The following is a 22,936-nucleotide window of genomic DNA, read 5'->3' as shown; positions in this document are numbered from 1 at the left end:
TTGCATACATTTTTTTTTACAAAATTGGAATGCTCTTGTACAACGTGTTCTACAACATAATTGTAATAACTGTGTATTATTTCATCATTTGGAAGTACCATGCTTTATTTATTTAATTACTGCTGGATGTCAAACTTTTATTTTTGCACCACAGGCAAGCCTACATATAACTTGGTCAAAGAAATGGAGGTACTATTTGGCAATCATTTGATTAGAGTGAGGTTCACTCTTTAGAACCAACTGTGGAAACACATGGATTCTTATTTAATGTTTTATACCATTCTGAAGTACCCTGGAGTGAAGAAAAGGAAATAGGTATTTAGGGAGACATTGGGGAAATGTTAGACTGTGAGCTCCTCAACCATAGAGACCAGTTTTTACTCGTCTCTATCTCCAGCATCTAGCATAGTCCTTAGATAGATACTCAATAAATGTTTATTGGATGAATTGATGAATGCGTGAATGAAGGACAGAGAGGGGGAAGAAAAGCCCCAACGAACTCAAATTGTAGCAATACTTCTATGACGTAAGGCTTAACATGGGCAAAGATAAAAGTGAAACAAGAGAGGAGAAAAAGGAAGGCAAAAATAAGGAATCTTCATCTTTCTCTTTAAAAAGGATTCGTATAAACCTACGACTATATGGTCAATTAATCTTCAATAAAGCGGGAAAGAATATCCAATGAGAAAAGGACAGTCTCTTCAACAAATGGTGTTGGGGAAACTGGACCACTTTCTTCCAGCATACACAAAAATAAATTCAAAATGGATGGAAGACCTAAATGTGAGACCTGAAACCATCAAAATCCCGAAGAGAGCATGGGCAGTAACCTCTTTGACACAGGCTGAGGCAACTTTTTTCTAGATATGTCTCCTGAGGCAAGGGAAACAAAAGCAAAAATAAACTATTGGAACTACATCAAAACAAAAAGCTTCTGCACAGCAAAGGAAACGATCAACAAAACTAAAAGGCAACCTACAGAATGGGAGAAGATATTTGCAAATGGCATATCTGATAAAGGGCTAGTATCCAAAATATATAAAGAACTTCTAAACCTCAACACCCAAAAAACATCATTCAATTTCAAAATGGGCAGAAGATATGAAGAGGCATTTTTCCAAAGAAGACATGTAGATGGCCAACAGACATGTGAAAAGATGTTCAGGGAAATGCGAATCAAAACTACAAAATTTTTACAAAGTTGGAATTCTCTTGTACAACATGTTCTACAACATTATTGTAATGACTGTGTATTATTTCATCATTTGGATGTACCATGCTTTATTTAATTGAGAAATGCAGGATGGCTAAAATCAACAACACAAGAAACAACAGGTGTTGGCGAGGACGTGGAGAAAAAGGAACCCTCCGTGCAGTGTTGGTGGGAATGCAAACTGGTGCAGCCATTGTGCAAAAGCAGTATAGAGGTTCCTTAAGAAGTTAAAAATGGAACTACCCTAGCACGCGACTCTTGATCTTGGGGTCGTGAGTTCAAGCCCCATGTTGGGCGTAGAACTTGTTTAAAAAAATAGAACTACCCTATGAAAATTAAAAATAGAACTACCCTCTGATCTAGTAATCACACTACTGGGTATTTACCCAAAGAATACAAAAACACTAATTCAAAGGGACACGTGCACCCTATGTTGATAGCAGCATTATTTATAGTAGCCAAGATACCGAAGCAGCCCAAGTGTCCATCTATTGATGAATGGGTAAAGAAGATGTGGCATATATACATACAATGGAATATTACTCAGCCATACAAAAGACTGAAATCTTGTCATTTGTCACGACATGGATGGAGCCAGAGAGTATACTGCTAAGTGAAATAAGCCAATCAGAGAAAGACAAACACCATATCATCTCCCTCTTATGTGGAATTTAAGAAACAAAACAAATGAGCAAAGGGAAAAACAGAGAGAGAGAGAGAGAGAGAGAGAGAGAGAGAAACCAAGAAACAGACTTTTGGTTAAAGACAACAAACTGATGTTTACCAGAGGGGATGTGGGTGGGGCTTGGGTGAAATAGGTGATGGGGATTAAGGAGTCACTTGGGGTGATGAGCACCGGGTGACGTATGGAATCGTTGAATCACCATGCTGTACACCTGAAACTAATAGAACACTGTGTTAACCGACTGGAATTAAAATTTAAGAAAGAGAGGGATTAGTGAAATGTAGTGAAAAGGCACCTATTCCTCCGTATCAGCAAGTCTAATTGTGGCAGTCTGACCTACTAGTGTGCTTCTGACTATACTCTCCTCTTTAACATTCCCTCTATCCTGTCCAAACATCTCTCCCAAGTTTGGAGGAAACATATCCCAATTTGCTCCACGTGAGATCAACTGACTTTATGAGACACACCCTAGGATCTATGTGGGTCCCAAGGTCCCTACAGACTTTCTGCTATGGCAGTATCTCTCGGGAAATCAACTCAGGTTAATAATACTTCTTTGAGTTCCACTTACACTTTTTTTTAATAAGAGCTTTATTGAGGTAGAATTCATATATTATACAATTTGCCCATTTCAAGTGTATAATTCAATGGATTTTAGTATATTCATGGATCTGTGCAACAATTACCATGATTTTACAACATTGTCATCATTTTATTTTTTTATTTTAATTCCAGTGTAATCAACATGCAGTGTTGTATTCGTTTCAGGTGTACAATATAGTGATTCAACAATTCTATACATTCCTCAGTGCTCATCATGATAAGTGTACTCTTTTCATAGAGAAAGAGAGAGTGAGTGGGGGAGGGGCAGAGGGAGAGAGAAAATATATTTTTCAAAGATTTTATTTATTTATTTTGAGAGGGGGGAGGGGCAGAGGGAAACGGAAAGAACCCCAGGCAGACTCCATGCTGAGTGTAGAGCGTGATACAGGGCTTGATCCCAGGACCCCAAGACCATGACCCAAGCCGAAATCAAGAGATGGACACTCAACCAACTGAGCCACCCAAATGCCCCAAGAGGGAGAATCTCAAGAAGGCTCCTTGCCCAGCAGGGAGCCTGACACAGAGCTCCATCTCACAACCTTGAGATCATGACCTGAGCTGAAATCAAGAGTTAGACGCTTAACTGACTGAAGCCACCCAGGCGCCCCAGTAGGTGTACTGTTAGTCCCCTTCACCTGTCCCTGCCCCGCCTCCCCCATCAGTTTGTTCCTTATAACTAAGAGTCTGTTTTTTGGTTTGTCTCTCTCTCTCTCTCTCTTTTTTTTTTTGCTTTTGTTCATTTGTTTTGTTTCTTAAATTCCACCTATGAGTGAAATCATACGGTATTTATCTTTCTCTGGCTGACTTATTTTGCTTAGCATTATACTCTCTAGATCCATCCGTGTCGTTGCAAATGGCAAGATTTCATTCTTTTTATGGCTGAAAAATATTCCAGTGTGTGGTGTGTGTGTGTGTGTGTGTGTGTGTGTGTGTGATATACCATATCTTCTTTATTCATTTATCTATCAATGGACACTTAGGTTGCTTCCATAATTTGGCTATTGTAAATAATGCTGTTATAATCATAGGGGTGCGTGGATCCTTTTGAATGAGTGTTTTATATTCTTTTTTAATTTAAATTCAATTTATTTCAATTCAATTAATTAACATATATTATTTTTTTCAGGGGTACAGGTCTGTGATTCATCAGTCTTATATAATACTCAGTGTTCATTACAACACATACCCTCCCCAATGTCCATCACCCAGTTACCCCATTCCCCCACCCCTCTCCCCTCCAGCAACCTTCACTTTGTTTCCTAAGATTCAAGAGTCTCTTATGGTTTGTCTCCCTCTCTGGTTTCATCTTGTTTCACGTTTTTCTCTCTTCCCCTATGATCCTCTGTTTTCTTTCTTAAATTCCACATATCAGTGAGATCATATGATAATTGTCTTTCTCTGATTGACTTATTTCACTTATGAGCATAATACCCTCTAGTTCTATCCATGTCATTGCAAACGGCAAGGTTTCATTTTTTTAAAGATTTTATTTATTTATTTGTCAGAGAGAGAGAGCACAAGCAGGGGGGAGGGGGTAGAGAGAGAGGGAGAACAGACTCCCCAAAGAGCAGGGAACCTGATGCAGGACTCGATGCCAGGACCCCAGGATCATGACCTGAGCCGAAGGCAGATGCCTAACCGACTGAGCCACCCAGGTGTCCCAAGATTTCTTTTTTTGATGGCTGCATAATATTCCTCTCTCTCTCTCTCTCTCTCTCTCTCTGTGTGTGTGTGTGTGTGTGTGTGTGTGTGTGTACACCACATCATCTTTATCCATTCATCTGTCGATGGACATCCGGGTTCTTTGGCTATTGTGGACATTGCTGCTATAAACATTGGGGTGCACGTACTCCTTCAGTTCACTACCTTTGTGTCTTTGGGGTAAATAGCCAGCAGTGTGATTACTAGGTCATAGGGTAGTTCTATTTTTAATTTTTTGAGGAACCCCCATACTATTTTCCACAGTGGTTGCACTGGTTTGCATTCCCACCCATTTTCATCATTAAAAAAAAAAAAGAAAGTCTGTATTCTTTTATTTTATTAAGATTTTATTTATTTTTGATAGAGAGAGAGAGAGAGAGAGAGAAAGGGAGAGTGAGCACAAACAGGGAGGGAGGGGCAGAGGGAGAAGCAGACTCCCAGCTGAGCAGGGAGCCGGACATGGGACTCCGTCCCAGGATCCTGGAATCATGACCTGAGCCGAAGGCAAACAGCCAACCACCTGAGCCACCCGGGCACCCAAGAAAGTCTGTATTCTTAAGCTATATTCTCCCATCCCCCCACTCCCTGTAGCCTTATGTAAGCACCATTCTACTTTCTGTCTCCATAGATTCACCTATTCTGGACATTTCATATAAATGGAATCATATAATATGTGGTCTTTTGTGACTGGCTTTTTCTCTTAGCATAATGTTTTCAAGGTCCATCCATGTTGTAGCATGTATCAGAATGTATTCCTTTTATGGCTGAAAAATATTCCACTGTATGTGGATATGTCATATTTTGCTTATCTATTTATCAGTTGATGTACCTTTTAGCTATTATGAATAATACTGCTATAAAAATTCGTATACAGAAATTGGAGTGATATGCCAACAAGCCAAGGAATGCTGGCAGCCACCAAGAACTGGAAGAGACAAGACTCAGTCTCCCCTAGAGCCTCTTAAGAGATCCTGAAGAATCATGGTCCTGCCCACACTTTGATTTCATCCCAGTGATAATGATTTCAGACTCTGGCTTCCAGAACTGTGAGAGAATACATTTCTATTATTTTAAGCCACCGACTCTGTGATAATTTTTTTACAACAGCTTCAGGACAGTACTACAGTGATCTTCGTGAAGTTCAAACCTATCATACATAGAAAAAATTTATTCTTTTTGTCTCTCAGTCTCTTTGTCTCTCTCGCTCTCTATAAAAAAATACATACATACATACATACATACATAAATACACACACAGAGGCGTTCACGCACCGCATGCCTGTCTATCTATGATAGTCCAGAAGAAAATATACTAAAATGTTAACAGTGCTTTCTCCATAATGGGATTGTGATGATTTTTTTATACTCTTGTCTTTGAGTTTTGCCCTCAATAAGCATATATTACTTTTATAATCAGAGAAAAAAAAAACAACATAGGGACACCTGGGTGGCTCAATCAGTTAAGCATCTGCCTTCAGCTCAGGTCATGATCCCACGGTCCTGGGATCCAGTCCCATGTCTGGCTCCTTGCTCAGCGGGGAGCCTGCTGCTTCCCCTGCTTGTGCTCTCTCTCTCTGACATAAATAAATAAAAATCTTAAAAAAAACCCCATGAATTATTGGGGCACCTGGGTGGCTCAGTTGGTTAAGCATCTGCCTTCAGCTCAGGTCATGATCTCGGGGTCCTGGGATCGAGTCCCACATTGGGCTCCCTGCTCAGCAGAGAGTCTGCTTCTCTCTCTGCCCTTCACCCTGCTCACGCTCTCTCTCTCAAATAAATAAAATCTTAAAAAAAACCCCATAAATTATTTTTAAAATATCTTCAATGTTTCCCCGCTTTACTTACAGAGTAAAGTACGAACTTCTAAGCACAGCACAGGCCCTCAATTATTTGGCCTATGCCTATCTCTCTAGCCTAATTTCCCATCCCTTAGCCTCCCCATTTTTCTTCAGCCAGGCCGAATTACCTAAAACATAGGTCATTCTGGGGCGCCTGGGTGGCTCAGTCATTAAGCGTCTGCCTTTGGGTCGGGTCGTGGTCTCGGGGTCCTGGGATCGAGCCCCGCATCGGGCTCCCTGCTTTGCGGGAAGCCTCCTTCTCCCTCTCTCGCTCCCCCCTGCTTGTGTTCCCTCTCTCGCTGTTTCTCTCTGTCAAATAAATAAATAAAATATTTAAAAAATAAATAAATAAAAATAAAACACAGGTCATTCTGCCTCTGATCCGTTGTAAGTTGGTCTGACTTCAACCTCTTGGTTAAGACCCAATTCAAAAGTGTTCTTTCTTGTGAAGCCATCCCGATCCACTCATGTAGAACCTTGCTACCTTTGAGTTACTACTTTACCTCTAATATGGTTTTGCTATTTTTTTTAAAGATTTTATTTGTTTATTTGACAGAGAGAGCACAAGCAGGCCATAGGCAGAGGGAGAGGGAGAAGCAGGCTTCCCGCTGAGCAGAGAGCTCCACCCAGGTGCCTCTAGTGCTATTATTTCATTTGCCTACAGTATTGCAATTATTTGTTTATATCACCATTTCTCTGTTTATGTTGTGATGGCCTTGAGATATGTGCAAGTACAACAATCTTCCTTTTATTTTGTTACCAAATATTTTCCAACATAAAAAGCTGTTGTGATTTTTAACAAAGTATACATTCATTAAAATGTTACTGTGTCCAGGGGCACATCCAGTCCCCCGTCTCTTGCTCAGCAGGGAGCCTGCTTCTCCCTCTCCCTCTGCCTTCGGCCCCCACCTTGTGTGCTCTCTGTGTCAAATAAATAAAATCTTTAAAAAAATGTTACCGAATCCATAGTAGCTTTTCTATAATTTGTATTTTTTCCACTCAAGAGACACTAAAAATCATCATGTGTGTGTCTATAAAATATTTTATATTAAAAAATCCTCATAGATCTTTAGGCATTTATATGGAACGAGAGCTAAAGTATTTTTTAAAGTGAGAAAGTCATGGCTCAGAAAAGTATGTATAGCTTAGCTTAATCCTATGTGTATAAAAAAGTATAAACATTTCTTTTTGACTGGGTAAGTACAAACATAGAAAATAGAAATACAACAAAGTGGTCATAATTGTAACCAGAGGGAGAGACTTTTCTCTTTATACTCTTGGGTATTGTTTAATTTTTTTTTTTTCCATGAGCAGAGGAAAAAACGTTTTTCAGAATAGAGGTAATATTTCTGTTGTCATAATAGAGGTGTTACTCATTCTCAAAAAGTTTGGGAACAATTGGTCTAGAAATGTCCAATATGGTAGCCACTAGCCATATATGAGTATTTAAATTTTAGCTAATTAAAATTAAATAGAATTAACAATTCAGTCCCTCAGTTGCATTAATCATATTTCAAGCCCTCAATGGCCACATATGTATAGCCAGTAGTTACTGTACTGAACACAGCAAGTAACATTTCTATCCTTGCAGAAGTTCCTACTGGACAGTGCAGGTCTAGATCACTGTGTCCCCACATAATGAGGCACCAGTTGGGACACCCTGAAACCCTGGGTCTGAATTAATTAGTGGGAACGAACTACAAACACCTATCAGTTGAGCCCTGTAGCTCTTGATTAACCACACGGCTAGTCTGGCATTACAGAAAAATAAAGGCGCCTGCCTGATTGGCATCCTACAGAATATAGAATCAGTCTGAGCTGGAGGCCTACAATGTATCCATGGCAATAATGACACCTGTTGAATCTCTTTGTGAATCACAGGAACAATAGTGGTGTTTGGACTGCTGGGTTCCCTGGTTACCATAGAAATAGGTGGTTACAATTGTGTTTAATCACAGAAACGGAGTTATCAATCCCCGTCCTTTCCCCCACCCCTTTCTGTAACTATAACCACAACCACAGCCATAGTGATGACTGTTTCAGTTGGGCTTCATGAGTAGACCTGGCAGCAGAAGCAACTAGAAATGTAACTATGGAGTGTCAGAGGGCAAGCCCTAATGAGGAAGTGTGAAAAAAGAAACATGGCGGGGCATTTTTTCGTAAGGAAAAGGCTACATCTACCACACGGAATACAATGACATTGTTACTCTTGCCTCTTGCACAGGCGCAGTGCAGGAGTTCTCAGAGCAGCCTACGCGCACGTTTTCTCCCCTTCTCTTTCCACTTTCCTCTCTCTCCTTTTTTGCCGTCTCCTTTGCCTTTCCCATCACTTGGTTTTTCAGTCTTTCCGTTAGCCCGCTGATGCCTCTCCTTCCGACCCTCCATCCCCCTCCCTCCCTCTTTATCCCCCTCCCCCTTCCTTTTCCGTCTCGAGCGGATGGCAACTTGCGCATGCGCATTAAGTAGAAAGCCTCGCTCTTTGTCCCCATCTGTCGTTCACACGAACTCAGCTCTTTCGCGTTCGGTAGCCAATAGGATCGAAGGAATGGCGGAAAAAGGATTCCGCCTCCGAAGATAAACCTTTATTGGCAAGTCAGATAACCAATCAAGAACACCAGTTTGTACCCCTTGGGAGGCACCGAGCTCCGTCGTCTCGTTTCCGGCGGTCGCGCGCTCTTTTCTCGGGACGGTAGAGGCCGTGTAGCGTCGCCGTTACTCTGAGGAGAGAACAGTCGGTAGAGGGTGAGTTTTGGGACGACTTAGTTCTTGTTTGAGAGGGGAGTAGGATTTTTTGCGACAAGAGGCTAGGGCGAGGCTAGGTTTGGAGGGAGGTTGGCCGTTCTTTCCAAGGCCCCTTGAGGCCTTGTCCCCGCCGCCACACGGCCTCCTCAGCCCACCCGCAGGGGCCCATCGCTCTCAGCTCGCCTTGTTTTCTGCTTTAAACCTGGCTCCAGTTGCCTTTCCCGCCCCGTTTCTTTGTGCGACTCATCTTCGATTCTGATCCCTGTCAGTAAGTTCCCCGGTCCTTTAGCCGCCCTGGGCCTGAGGGTGTGGGGTCTATTATCCGAGAGCCCTGAAGTCGCGGCTGGAGGAGGAGGCGCTTCGTCGGCGCTCCTCCTCTCGGCCTCGCGAGGCCATTAATTCAGAATGAGAAATGGGGGGCCCCCCCCCCGAGCGATGTTTCTTTGTCAAAACTCTAAGCTGGGAAGTTCATCTGCTAGTCCAGACCCCGCGGCTTCCCTAGTCTGGTTCCTGTCTTTTTTTCTTTTTTTCTTTTTTTTTTTTAAGTCTTGTTGCCTAGCTACTCGACCCATTTATAGCATCACTTTTTAAAAATGAAAATTAATTTTATGGATTTCCTGTTGGGTATCTTCCACTCGGGGAAGCTATCATTTTCAACTGAAACCTTTCTTTGTGTTCTTAACGGAGAAGTTGAGGTTAGAGACGACTTGGAGGTACTTTGCTATCTTCAACAGAAGTTGAGGTAGGTAGGTGTACGGGGTAGGGTTGCCAGATAAAATACCGGACGCCCCGTTAAATTTGGATTTCACATAGACAGCAAAGTATTTTTAGTATACGTTGCATGGGACTTAAATACTAAAAGATCATTTTTTAAAGTCTGAAATTCAAATTTAACTCTACGTTGTGTATTTTCATTTGATAAATCTGGCAACTCTCGTGGGGGGTACTGGCTAGATTTATGCTGTGTCTTTGTCCAACTTACTATTGAATGAAAGAAACGCCTGAAAAAGGACCTTACCATATCAGTGCATTCTACAGCTTCCAGGCAGGTGCATATCCATGCAGCCATCTAGGTCGGTAGATTTTTACCAGCTTCCACTTAAAAAGTTGATCCTTTTCCTGAAAACTGATTTCAGATATGTGTGATGCAGTGTTTGGTCTTTGTACCTAAACCACATTTATGCAATCGTACTGTGTCCAGTAGCCCCAGTCTTTCTAAACCAGCAGTACATACTTTCTCTCAAGAAAAATCCTTCATCAGGGTTAGTCTTTGGGACAGATAAACAAATCCTTGATGCTGATCTTTGTGCTTAGTTCTTAGAGGCCCAGTGGTTAAGGGGCAGTGAATTTATTGCTCACAAGAGATTTCTGCACGTACTTCCATATTATGTTGGTGGTCATCATCAGAAATAAGTGATAGGGACAGTATTACTGAGTACTTGCTACTTTGTGGGCACTGTTTTAAGTGTTTTATACAATATTATTTAGTCTTCACCGTTGAATGCCTTCTTGGGAAAGAGTAAACTGGAAGGAAGGATTGTAAAGATTAGCATTGTGGAGACATTCAAAAACACAAAGGTAGGCGATTTGATTGTAAAAAATGATTTTTGCTAGAATCCGAAAGAGAGGAGGAAGAATGTAATTAATGATATTTGTCTAACTACAGCACCAACTGAATGCAGAAATATGGATAGTGGTTGCCAGCAGGAACATGTGCTGTGTACGCAGTCTCATTTAGTCCTTAAAATAACCAGCCCTGTGAAGTTGCCGTTGTTACCCCCTCCTTACAGGTGAGGAAACTGAGGCTCAGAAGTTAGGTGACAGTCAGTTTGTTGGACTCTAAACTTTGAAATCAAGCTGAGTTTGATTACTAAGCTTGTAGCTTAGTGATGAAGAATGAGCTTTAGAATTAAATAGATGCGAGTTCCACTCCTTGCTCCATCATATTTGGGTAACCTTAGATGGGCATCAGTTTTCTTATCCAGGAGAATAATAGTTTTGGGCACTAAGTGAGATAATGCAGACTTAGCACAATGCCTGGCATATAATGATCGGTAAATATCTGATATTATCATCTTAACTACCGGGCTACACTTTCTAAAACCAAAAATAACCTCCCTTGAAGTCATCTTACATGGTTTAGAACATTCTAGCACTTTTTCTTCAAGGAAGTAGATCATTTCTGTTAAGAAGTTGTAAAATGGCCTTTTTGAAAAGGAGTGAAGTTTGGTTAAGATGTATATACAGAATTTTTAATATTTCAGTCTTGAGTGGAACTCTGAGGATTTTTATTAATGTGTAAATATAAATTATGGATTCCTGAATGGGATGCAAGATACTGAGGCTGGGGCCACTGACTCCCAAATTAAAGGCTGGAGAAAAAAAGGTTCCTTGGATTCTAGCCAGGGGTAAGAAGGTAAGAAGACCTAGTTGGAGAAATGGCTGTGAAGATAACTCAAGTTTCAGCTATAGGCCAATTTGGAGTCAGGGAAGGGAGGTGTTTGATAGCTGGGACTCAGATAGTTAAAGATCTGATTCTAATGCCAACCTAACCCCATCCCCACCGGTTGCTGGGGTAGACTTCATAAATTTTGTATGTTTTAATTTCCTGTTTTTATGTCTTATTTTTAGAAACATGATTTCCCTTTTTTTTTTTAGAGGTAAAAATGCTGCACCATGGGTAAGAGTAATAAAGATAGATGCAATTATTCTAATTTTAAGAATTTATTATAAGGAAATAGTTAACAAGAGCTATAAGCAAGAAGATATTTACTGCATCATTCTAATAGGAAAAAGGTGAAAACAACCTAAATGTCTCATAGTAGGTGGTAGTTTAGTAAGTTAGTATATATCCACATGGACTTTGTGTAGCTGTTAAAAATTATAAGTATGTTGACATAGAAGTGAAGAAAACCTGAACATACAATGGTGCAGTATAGCAGCATTATATTGACGTAATAATGTATGTTTTGGAAGGTAAATAAGTGAAAATGGATATTGTGGGAGGAATATTTACTCATGGATGTGCCCAAGGCTTAGCTATGAACATTGTTTATAAATAATAGTGAAAAAATAGGAAGAACCCGAGTGTCCAACACAGTAGGTGCTTGGTTGACAGCTGAATACTGCGTCCATTAAAAATTAATGTAGAAGAAGAAAAATGTAGAAGATTGAGTGACATAAGAGCTCTCATCGTGTAATAAAGTAGAAAAGGCAAGTTGCAAAATAGTTTTTATAGTATTTCATTTAGAGTACATGTAAATAAATCAGTGACCAGAAGGGTAAATGTTAACTGACTTCTGGTGGTGGATTTTTATTTAATATTTTTGTTCCTAAGTTTTCTATATTAAAGATAACATTTTGTAATAGGTACCTTGTTAATGAGGAACATAAAATTGATGAAATGATACAAATAAGATTCAAGTCTTGGCTTAAGTGTCAACTTTCCAGTGAGGCTTACCTCAGCTCTGTTTTAAAATTGCAGTCTTACCAGGCGCCTGGGTGGCTCAGTTGGTTAAGCTTCTGCCTTCAGCTCAGGTCATGATCCCAGGGTCCTGGATCTAGTCCTGCATCCAGTCTGCATCAGGCTCCCTGCTCAGCGGAAAGTCTGCTGCTTCCTCTACCCCTCCCCCCTCTTCGTGATATCTCTCTCACATAAATAAATAAAATCTTTTTCAAAATTGCAGTCTTACCCCTTTAACTCCCTATACACTTTGCCCCAATTTCTCTTATTTTCTAAGAGCATTTACCTCTCATTAAGTACTATGTAATTTAATTACGTGTCTTTTTGTCTTGCTAGAAGGTAAGCACAACTGAAGGCAAGAATCTTTGCTTTGTTCATTGATGCATCCCAAGCCCCTATAATAGTGCCTAGCAAATAGTAAGCATTCAGTGAATATTTGTTGGGTGAATTAGTAAAAATAATAAAATTAGTAAACAATGATCATTAATCTGTAAACAGGGCAGTTTTCATTTTTGCCTGCCTTCTGTTCCTATTCTACATTCATGCATTTTTGAGGGGAAAAAAGCCCACCCTTTTCCTGTTTCTGGAAACTTTCCCCTTTTGAAACATCAAACATTTTTCTTTTTTTTAAGGATTTTATTTATTTGAGAGAGAGCACGAGTGTGGGGAGGGACAGAGGGAAAAGCAGACGCCCCACTGAGCAGGGAGCCCGATGCAGGGCTCAGATCCCAGGACTCTGGGATCATGACCTGAGCTGAAGGCAGACGCTGAACGACTGAGCCACCCAGGCGTCCCAAAACTGAAAATCAAACATTTTTCACATTTACATGGTCTTCATAATCTTTTTAAAAGATTTTATTTATTCATGAGAGAGAGAGAGAGAGAAGCAGGCTCCCAAGGAGCAGGGAGCCCGATGCAGGACTCGATCCCAGGACTCTGGGGTCATGACCTGAGCCGAAGGCAGACGCTTAACCATCTGAGCCACCCAGGCGCCCCTTCATAATTTTTAATGCTGTGTAACACTGCACTGAATAGATGTACCGTAATTTATTAAAAACCATACCTCTCATTTTGGGTATTTTAAGTCATTACTTTGTTACCATAAAGGTCATCACAGTGATTATTTCATGGATGTAGTTTTCAAATTTTAAAATTATATTCTTTTGGGGGGGGCAGAGGGAGAGGGAGAGAAATCCTAAACAGGCTCCATACCTAGTGCAGAGCCTGACATGGGGCTGGATCTCAGAACCCTCAGATCACGACCTGAGCCAAAATCAAGAGTCAGACGCTTAACCTACTGAGCTACCCAGGCGCCCCTAAAATTATATTCTTAGGGTAAATTTCTAGGAGTAGAGTTTCCTGAGTCACAGAATATGAACATTTTGATAGCTTTTGTTATTACTTGTTTTATGAAACAGTTTGGGTATAGAATTTGATAATTGTTTCAGTTTTGGAGGGATATGATAAGAAATGTATCAGGAAAGCTTGTGTAAGTATTCTCATACACCCATCATCCAGAATCAGTAGTTATCAAGTCATCACATTTTCTTTGTCTGAGAAATCAGTTTTCTTTATTTTAGAGGAATCATATAATGTTAACAATAAATGTTCATGAAAAGGTCCTTCTCTGCATTTTTCCTTCAGCTAAATTCTGACTAGAGGGTCTTGTGTTTAGGGGAAAGGATTTAGGATTGGCTTTGCCCTTTTATTACTGGAGAACAGTCCTTAAATGAGGAAGATGGTCCTCAGCTTGTTACCAGTAAGAAAGCAGTAAGAAGATTTTCGTTTTAAAGCCATCAACTCTTGAATTCACTCTGGATTGTACCAGGAATTTTCATTTTGTTTTCTTTTAATCTTATGTTGATTTTTAGGTGAGATTTAACATTATGATTGTATATTCATCTTTTTTATTTGATGTTTTCATTGCTTTGATAGTCATTTATCTTTATTGTGATTAATAACCATGTTTACTGAATGCTTACTATATTTCAGTACTGAGCTAGTGTTTTCACATATTTATGAATCCTCATAGCCATCTTGAGAGGTAGGTATTTTTATTATTCCCTTTATAACAGCTTAAATTTGTGCAGAAGTGATTTACTAAGTAGTACATAGCTAGTAAGTGAGTACTAGGATCATGCTTCAAATCTAAGTATGTCTAACTCCACAGCCTGTACTTTTTCTACTGTTCATTCCACAATATCTACTGTAGGTTAGGACTGCAAAGTGCCAGATAACAAGATTTAATAGTTTTTGTCCTTGTGATAAGTAGAATCTATTTCCCTCGTTAAGTTTTAATATTATGATAGGGCCACATTTTAGGGAGTAGCTTCTTTGGGGAAAGTAGTTTCCAATTAATGTATAGAATTAGTGAAAGGAAAGTTTCTTCAAGCTACTTCTGTGCAAGTTGTTCTCGTTTAGTACTTGTCTAGTTTCTGTGTGCTACATAACTGCTAATGTCTGGTTCTTTTTAGGTTTTTGAGTGGTACAACTTTGCCATACTTGTTCACAATAACCAGTCGTTTGAATCTGGCAAAAGCCAGGATATCAGAGATGATTAGTGACATATAAATCATCAGGAAGGTGACTGATAAGCCCTGAATGTATTTGACAGTCCACATTTTCCTTTTAGGGTGCAAAAATGCAGAGCAATAAAACCTTTAACTTGGAGAAGCAAAACCATACTCCAAGGAAGCATCATCAGCATCACCACCAGCAGCACCACCAGCAGCAACAGCAGCAGCCACCACCGCCACCAATACCTGCAAATGGGCAACAAGCCAGCAGCCAAAGTGAGTACATGCTTGTAGGGGGGTCAGAATAGCTTCCCTCTTGGGAAAGATTTCTTGGTTTTTAGATTAATCTCGGGCTTATAAAGGAATAAGCCTTTGTGGCACACCTTTTGCTCTTTTTTCCCCTATTTACCTCTTAATTAATACATCTTAGGATAGAAAAAGGGTGATTCCCTGAAACAAGGAACAGACATGTTGGGTAGCAGATGAGTACAAGTTGCTGTGCTGTGTTGGCATATTCTGCCAAATAGATGTCTGTGTGTTTTACCTCAGAGCTTCGTTCTTAGAGGTAATCGTCAGATGACTGGTGGTTAGAAAATACAGAACAAGTCTTTAAGGGAAAAGAAGTCTGGTACTGAGTGTTACACTTTCAGCCCGTGGTCTGTGCCAATCCGTTTTAATCAGAGTAAACCTTTAAAGGCATGTTCCATTCATTCTGCAAACTTTGAGCACCTATTGTGTGCCTCTAAAACTAGAACCAACCTCAGCCCTCTTTTATTTCCAGAGATCCCTACAAAGAATACTGTTTCCTAACTCATTTCCTTTCATTCCATTAACCTAAGCATGAAAGAATGGGAACTGTTAAGATTATGAAGATTGGTGAGAGATTGGGAAAATGGAGCAATTATGTTTCAGTTTTATTTTTTTAAAGATTTTATTAGAGAGCAAGCGAGAGCGCATGAGAAGGCGGAGGGGCAGAAGGAGAGGGAGAAGGAGTCTCCTCACCGAGCAGGGAAGCCCAATGCGGGGCTTGATCCCAGGACCCTGGGATCATGACCTGAGCCAAAGGCAGACACTTACCTACTGAGCCACCTAGGCACCCCTATGTTTCAAATTTAAAAAACTGATCTCTTCTGGCACAAGTCTCCTTGACTTGCTTAATTTTCTCTTTGACCAATAGCTTCTGTATTGTCTGTCTTTCTCTCAGTCCGGGTGGCTCCTGGCCCCTAGTAGAGCTCTTGAGAAGTACTCCCAGATGTCTGCATACCGCTCTCACATTTTAAGGGCAATTTACTGATAAGTGGTTAGTGGATAGATTGTATTGGGAAATGGTGTTTTTCTCTACAGCAATTAGGTTTCCTAATCTAGCAGCAGTTGTAGCTCTTTGAGAATGTGACTGTAGATCTCTTTGCCCAATCTTTTGAGTGACTGTGTGTATTCTCTCAGATGAAGGCTTGACTATTGACCTGAAGAATTTTAGGAAACCAGGAGAGAAGACCTTCACCCAACGTAGCCGGCTCTTTGTGGGCAATCTTCCTCCTGACATCACTGAGGAGGAGATGAGGAAACTATTTGAGAAATATGGGAAGGCAGGCGAAGTCTTCATTCATAAGGATAAGGGCTTTGGCTTTATCCGCTTGGTGAGCAACCGTGGGCTTTTACAGTATATGCTCTAAAAGGTGGGGAAGTCGGGGAATGATGGATATGGAAAATGAGGCAGTGGATATAAGTCTCAGGTGGTCTGTTTGTTAAATGTTTAATAGTTGTAGTTGGTAGAACAGGACAGAAGATAACAGGTTTTATTTTTATTTTTCCTTACAGGTTTTTGTTTTGTTTCAAGGACAACATAGGTTTATTTGTCTAGGACGCTGAGACTAAACTATGCCCTTTGGAACTTTTGTTTTAATTAGTAAATTTCAAACATACAGAGGTAGAGAGAATAGTATAATGAACCTATAAATAGATACTCGATGCCCAGCTTCAATAATTATCAACTCAATTTTATTTTATCTTAGTAATGATTAAAGTTTATATACTTTATTTCCTAAGTTCTTGCCTATGTATTGTCTCACTTAAGACCTTTTAAAACCATGAGGGGACAGTTTTATTCATATCTATTTTTTTTTAATTTTAAGTTGTGCTAAAATATACATAAAATTTATTATTTAACTATTTTAAGTGTAGATCTTTTTCATAAAGACAGATTTGATTAGGAAGCATATTTAAGTATATGAGGGAGGAGCTTTTTTAGGCATTATCTACATAAACAAGGAATATAAGGTGTTAGCAAGTTCACTAGATGTGGTGGTCAGAACTAGTTTTCCTTCCAGATCTACCACTAACTCAAGATTACACGGGCAAGTCATTTTTTCTGGGGTTCGAGGTTCTTCTTGAGTAATATGAGAGGGGCTTCCCATTAGGGTCTGTGGTTCTAAAGAGGTCTCAATGGCGGGCATACATGATTCTCATTAAACTTGTATGTAGCTAGCTGAAATTGTAATACTCTGGCTGCTGTATTGTAAGGGTAGGTTTTAGGCTGGTCCTTGTCCCAGTGATCCGTTACCACTTGGGGAGAATAACCTATATGATACTGATGACCATGTAAGTGGTATTAACTTCTAGAATTTCCAGTTGATTTATTGCAAGGCTGTCAGAGCAATTAGACTATCCAAGAGTTATCTGAAATACGTAATTTCGATTCTTTCAGTACTATCAAGGTTTCTTTGTGCGTTGTCAGGGGTTTGGGGCGGGCAGACATTTTATATTGGGCTATGCTACTTTAGACTCTTGATGGCTGTGCCTGTGGTCTTTGTCAAACTTGAGTTATTCTAACTTTCCTCTGCTTCCTAGGAAACACGAACCCTAGCGGAGATTGCCAAAGTAGAACTGGACAACATGCCTCTCCGTGGAAAGCAGCTGCGTGTGCGCTTTGCCTGCCATAGTGCATCCCTTACAGTCCGAAACCTTCCTCAGTATGTTTCCAATGAACTGCTGGAGGAAGCCTTTTCGGTGTTTGGCCAGGTGGAAAGGGCTGTAGTCATCGTGGATGATCGAGGAAGGCCCTCAGGAAAAGGCATTGTTGAATTCTCAGGGAAGCCAGCTGCTCGGAAAGCTCTGGACAGGTGCAGTGAAGGCTCCTTCCTGCTAACCACGTAAGTGAAGGGCTGCTTTTAGAAATAGACCTTAGATTGCTACTTCCTTCAGGTGTGGGAAGGTAGCCTCTAGGAACCATGCTTTTGTGTTCACTTAAAGACGGTGGATACTAATTTAGCTTTCTAGTAGGGTTCTCAGTGTAATCTTAAATTAATGGAAATAATATGAGGATTAAGAAATAAACCTTTCAGGGGCGCCTGGGTGGCTCAGTTGGTTGGGTGTCTGTTTGCCTTCGGCTCGGGTCGTGATCCTAGCCAGGGTCCTGGGATCGAGCCCTGCGTTGGGCTCCCTGCTCCGCGGGAGGCCTGCTTTTCCTTCTCACTCTCCCTCTGTGTGCGCTCTCTCTCTCTCAAATAAATAAATAAAATATTAAAAAAAGAAACCTTTCAGTCTTCTAGTAGGCTATCATTTAATCAGTGTTAAATCTCCCCTTTGAAGTCTTAGAACTCTGAAAAGTTGTTTTGTGAATGTAGCCTCTCTGTTTACTTCAAGTCATTGTCTGGGGTTTTACAGATATTGGATATTTAAACTGCACTTAAGTATCCTATCTACTTAACTTTGAACATCTTTAAGGCTGTATTCTGAGATTTAAAGCTTCATTCCATGCTATCAACCCCAGATTCCACACGATGTCATTAAAAGAACTTGGTTACTTGGGGCTGGGTGTAAAAATTCCTTCAGAAATATGTTTAATTATCCAGTCCTGATCCTTGTCTACTTTATTGTGCCAGTGGTAGGTATAGGGAGGAAGCCTGGTGCAGGGTATAATTTGCTGGACACTGAGCTGCTTTCTTGCAGATTTCCTCGGCCTGTGACTGTGGAGCCCATGGACCAGTTGGATGATGAAGAGGGACTTCCAGAGAAGCTGGTTATAAAGAACCAGCAATTTCACAAGTATGTGGTTCTGACAGATTCCCTGTTAGGTGCTTGTCTGTTCTTAAGGAAGCTTGTAAAGGGATGTGTAAAAGAGGCAGGTCTTTCCTATAGGTATTCACTGGCAGCCATGATCTTGGCCCTCAGGAGGAATGCAGTGCTTAGTTGGGGGAATCTTGGACAAAGTTTTAATAACCCAGGAACCTTGTCTATAGGGAGCGAGAGCAGCCACCCAGATTTGCACAGCCTGGCTCCTTTGAGTATGAGTATGCCATGCGCTGGAAGGCACTCATTGAGATGGAGAAGCAGCAGCAGGACCAAGTGGACCGCAACATCAAGGAAGCTCGTGAGAAGCTGGAGATGGAGATGGAGGCCGCTCGCCATGAGCACCAGGTCATGCTAATGAGACAGGGTGAGTGTAGACCTGTAGGTCTTAGACCTAGAACAAGAACAAAATGACTTTTTTTCAGGAATTTTTTGTATCAGTTGGTAGAGAAAAGCCTAAATCTCTGCTTTTATTCTCTGAAATATTTTGTTGATCTTGGTAGGCAAATGAGCTTGGAGATGTGACAGAGAATACTGGATTCTGTGGAGAAGGAAATAATAGGTTTGACTTCCATTTTTGGAATCTGGATAGCTCAGATGGCCATGCAGGGATTATATATCCCCTTTGCTTTCTGGATCTTTATGGAAAATTATTGAGTCTATATGAGGAGAATGAAAAATACTCTGAATCAGTCTACTGTTTTTGTAGATTTGATGAGGCGTCAAGAAGAACTTCGGAGGATGGAAGAGCTGCACAACCAAGAAGTGCAAAAACGAAAGCAACTGGAGCTCAGGTAACTAACTCCCAAACCCTTTTTCTCTGACAACTCTAAGAGGTAATGTCTCACTCCTATTTCCTACTACCATGCTACTTCATGCATTTGTAAATATTTCCTGGATGCTTCTCAAGTTCTCCCTTTGGATGGGAAATGTTTCAGCTGCCCATGATTCTAGGAATTACCCAGGATTGCACTAAAGGGAAAGCAGCTGAGTGCCGGTGTTGTGAAGCTCCTTTCCGAAAGAACTTTTTTTGCCCTGAATGATAGGTTTGGCTAGTTTTAGGGCTGGACACATTTAACAGTGAGTTTCTTGCAAAGCTATGATAGTCTCCAGTAGGTTCTTGATCTCCTCCCCTGTTAAGAGATAATCTGCTCAAGTTCTGGAATTGTCTCTGCTAAATACCTTGGTGACTCTGTAGGCAGGAGGAGGAACGCAGGCGCCGTGAGGAAGAGATGCGGCGGCAACAGGAAGAAATGATGCGGCGACAGCAGGAAGGATTCAAGGGAACATTCCCTGATGCGGTATATCTCCCATGTGCCCATGATGTATTAGGCCAGTCATGATACGACAAACCCACCATGAGTTGTCCACTAGGACTATAAAACATACCGGGTTATGACCAGTTTTTATATTCTGTGAAACTCCTTTTAGAAAGAAGAATTCATAGGAAGAAAAGGTAAGGTTTGAAGGGGAGTTCTTGCCTCACAGGCAATTTAGGATGAAGAGCTAGGGCCAGTGTTAACACTTTTTGGACTCAGTGACTGCACGATGAAATATATCCAGTCCTATAGCAGCCTTAACTAGTTCTCTGATGTCCTCGGAGTTGTTGCACAGATTGAGGTCCTAGAAGAAGTCAGCTCTCTCCCCTTGCCTTTTACCTCTTCTGTTCCTAATAGGAGACTCTGACTTTTGTCCTTATAGTCCTAACCTTGAATTCAACTGCACACCTAGCAAGGAGACGTTGGTTTTCCTCAGCTTGGCCTCAGTGTACTTGGGAGGAATGTGTTATCACTCTACTTGCTTCCCTTAATATGTGGTCCTCAATGTATTGCGAATGGTAGAATGCAGTGCTGTCTTGGACTGTTTGGAGTATTTCTTATTTTTCAGAGAGAACAGGAGATACGGATGGGCCAGATGGCTATGGGAGGTAAGAACTTAGGAGGTTAGTGGCTCTGATTTCCTTTTTTCTATCATTTCTGGTGAACTATGTGGCTTCTCAGGCATAGTCCAGATTTAAGGGGCTGACATTTCTGGGAACATCGCTTTTTTGGGGGAGGGGTAACACGTCCTTAGCTCAGAAGTCTTGTTGAATTGTTTTCTCTTGCACAGAAAGAGACAGTCTCTGTCTCCTGTACTGATCACACTATTCTGCTTTAGGTGCTATGGGCATCAACAACAGAGGCGCCATGCCCCCTGCTCCAGTGCCAGCAGGTACCCCAGCTCCTCCAGGACCTGCCACTATGATGCCAGATGGAACCTTGGGATTGGTAATAAACTGCAGAGCTTTACAGTAATTCTAAATGGTGATAGGAGAAAGGACTTTGCTTTCAGTCCCTGTGCCTGCCACAATTTTGCTACAGATAATCGGGTTTTAGGGCCACTGTTTTCCATTAAATGTAACCTCAAGGTCTTGATTTTTGAATCTTGAACAAACCCAATCTCAAACTATACTTTGTCTAGGAGTTAAGTAAATGCCTTTGACTGGCCAGTCTGTTTAGTTGCTACCCTGGGTTAATGGAGGTAACAGGGGTTTGGTGGGTTTTGTTTGTTTGTTTGTTTTTGGAGGGAAGGCAATGAAGGTTAGGTATTATCACATAAAATAGATAGGAATCCAAAAGGCTTTATGGCTCATACAGTCCTGAGTTACAGTTCTAGTGTCAAAATTTTAAAACTGGGTGCGCTTAAGGTTGCTGAAGAGTGATGGCTTGTCCTTGTCACTATACTTAGTTCAGGAAAAGGGACTTAGGTGGAACTTAGTCTGGGACTTTACTATGTAATATTATTTAATGAGTAGGAATTGGGATAAGAAGATAAAGATAGGATAGTTGGGTGGGTCTGTAATTCAGATAGCCTTCTTTTCAGGGATATCCACTAGAGTTCTAAACAGGCTTAGTCTCCCCTAGCACATCAAGAGCTTTGAATAGTCGGTGGAAATGGCCTCCAGGGGCGGGATTACAAATGGGTGGGAAGCTTGGGACATAGGTTCTACTGTAACATTGCTCTCTTTTTCTCTTTAAGACCCCACCAACAACTGAACGCTTTGGCCAAGCTGCTACAATGGAAGGAATTGGGGCAATTGGTGGAACCCCTCCTGCATTCAACCGTGCAGCTCCTGGAGCTGAATTTGCTCCAAACAAACGTCGCCGATACTAATAAAAATTTCAATGTCTAGTTTCCCAAAAACCCTTAAAAGAAGGACCCTTTTTGGACTAGCCAGAATTCTGCCCTGGAAAAGTGTTAGGGATTCCTCCCAATAGTTAGGTCTTCCTTGCCTGTACTACTCTGAGGGAGTTTGCTGGAGGCTGAGGGCAAGGGAGGGGCGATATTTAACAAATCAGTTCTGTGTGGTATATCGTTTAACTAATTGATTTTGTATGGTGCATTCCTGAAGTCTCATGTGATTGTTGAGGGCCTATGGGGGGGGGACCATGGCAAAATGGATCCAGTTAGAGCCCCCATTAATCTTGATCATTCCATTCTTTGTCCATCCTGTTCTATTTGGTTTCTCATTATACCCTCCAAACCCCAGAGACACTGCCACATACACCACAAAAACAAGCATCCCCCAATGACCTTAGCCCCATTGTTCCATTCACTCGCAGGTTTGAATTCAGGCAAATGTCCACAGAGGTCACAGACAGCATACATACGGTTCTGTTATATCCCATATATTACCCCTTCATGTCCTAAGGAAGACATTTTCTCTTAGAGATTTTCATTTTAGTGTATCTTTAAAAAAAAATCTTGTGTTGAGTTGCCTCCCATCTTTTTTCTTGGGTTAGGACAACCCAGGAACGGCCCTTTTGTGTCTATGATGTTGCTGTTCACAGCTTTTCTTGATAGGCCTAGTACAATCTTGGGAACAGGGTTGCTGTGTGCTGAAGGTCGGACAGTAGCTCTTAGCCTTGCCTATCGTAGGTAGTTATGCTGTGCATTTTTTTTATTGGTGTACCATGTTTGATTTGTCCCTGATACCTTTGGAGTTTTTCTGAGAAATGGAGCAGTAATACAGCATCAACTTATTAAAATACGTTTTAAGCCTTTTAATTTTCTGTGCTATTTTTGAAAGGGAATGGAGGGAGGGGAGGTCTGTCTCGAGAGAAGCAT

General features: G+C 41.0%; 1 protein-coding gene across 6 annotated transcripts; it reads left to right on the top strand.

The window, feature by feature from the left end:
- Positions 1–8,627: 8,627 nt before the first annotated feature.
- On the top strand, positions 8,628–22,876 carry NONO (non-POU domain containing octamer binding). Of its 6 annotated transcripts, XM_027608803.2 has the most exons (14): positions 8,717–8,782; positions 10,271–10,360; positions 10,449–10,572; positions 14,238–14,289; positions 14,878–15,037; positions 16,205–16,398; positions 17,609–17,910; positions 18,710–18,805; positions 19,000–19,196; positions 19,539–19,623; positions 20,028–20,130; positions 20,717–20,756; positions 20,987–21,096; positions 21,848–22,876. In XM_027608803.2, exons 5-14 carry the CDS (start codon positions 14,887–14,889, stop codon positions 21,980–21,982), a joined length of 1,413 nt encoding a protein of 470 aa, XP_027464604.1. In that variant the 5' UTR covers positions 8,717–8,782; positions 10,271–10,360; positions 10,449–10,572; positions 14,238–14,289; positions 14,878–14,886; the 3' UTR covers positions 21,983–22,876. The 6 variants fall into 6 exon arrangements, with proteins under 6 accessions (XP_027464603.1, XP_027464606.1, XP_027464604.1 ...); XM_027608804.2 differs by lacking the exon at positions 14,238–14,289; XM_027608806.2 differs by lacking the exon at positions 10,271–10,360 and having other exon boundaries at positions 8,721–8,782.
- Positions 22,877–22,936: the final 60 nt, after the last annotated feature.

This window comes from Zalophus californianus, chromosome X, assembly GCF_009762305.2.
Source record: "Zalophus californianus isolate mZalCal1 chromosome X, mZalCal1.pri.v2, whole genome shotgun sequence".
Classification (NCBI taxonomy): Eukaryota; Metazoa; Chordata; class Mammalia; order Carnivora; family Otariidae; genus Zalophus; species Zalophus californianus.
Note: the sequence above shows the minus strand (reverse complement) of the source record. Positions and strands in the feature narration are given on the sequence as shown.

Coding starts and splice junctions, on each gene's coding strand:
- NONO (XM_027608802.2), top strand. CDS start 14,887: ATGCAGAGCAATAAAACCTTTAACTTGGAGAAGCAAAACCATACTCCA. Junction 20,131..20,716: donor AGGGAACATTCCCTGATGCG/GTATATCTCCCA, acceptor CTTATTTTTCAG/AGAGAACAGGAGATACGGAT. Junction 20,757..20,986: donor GGGCCAGATGGCTATGGGAG/GTAAGAACTTAG, acceptor ATTCTGCTTTAG/GTGCTATGGGCATCAACAAC.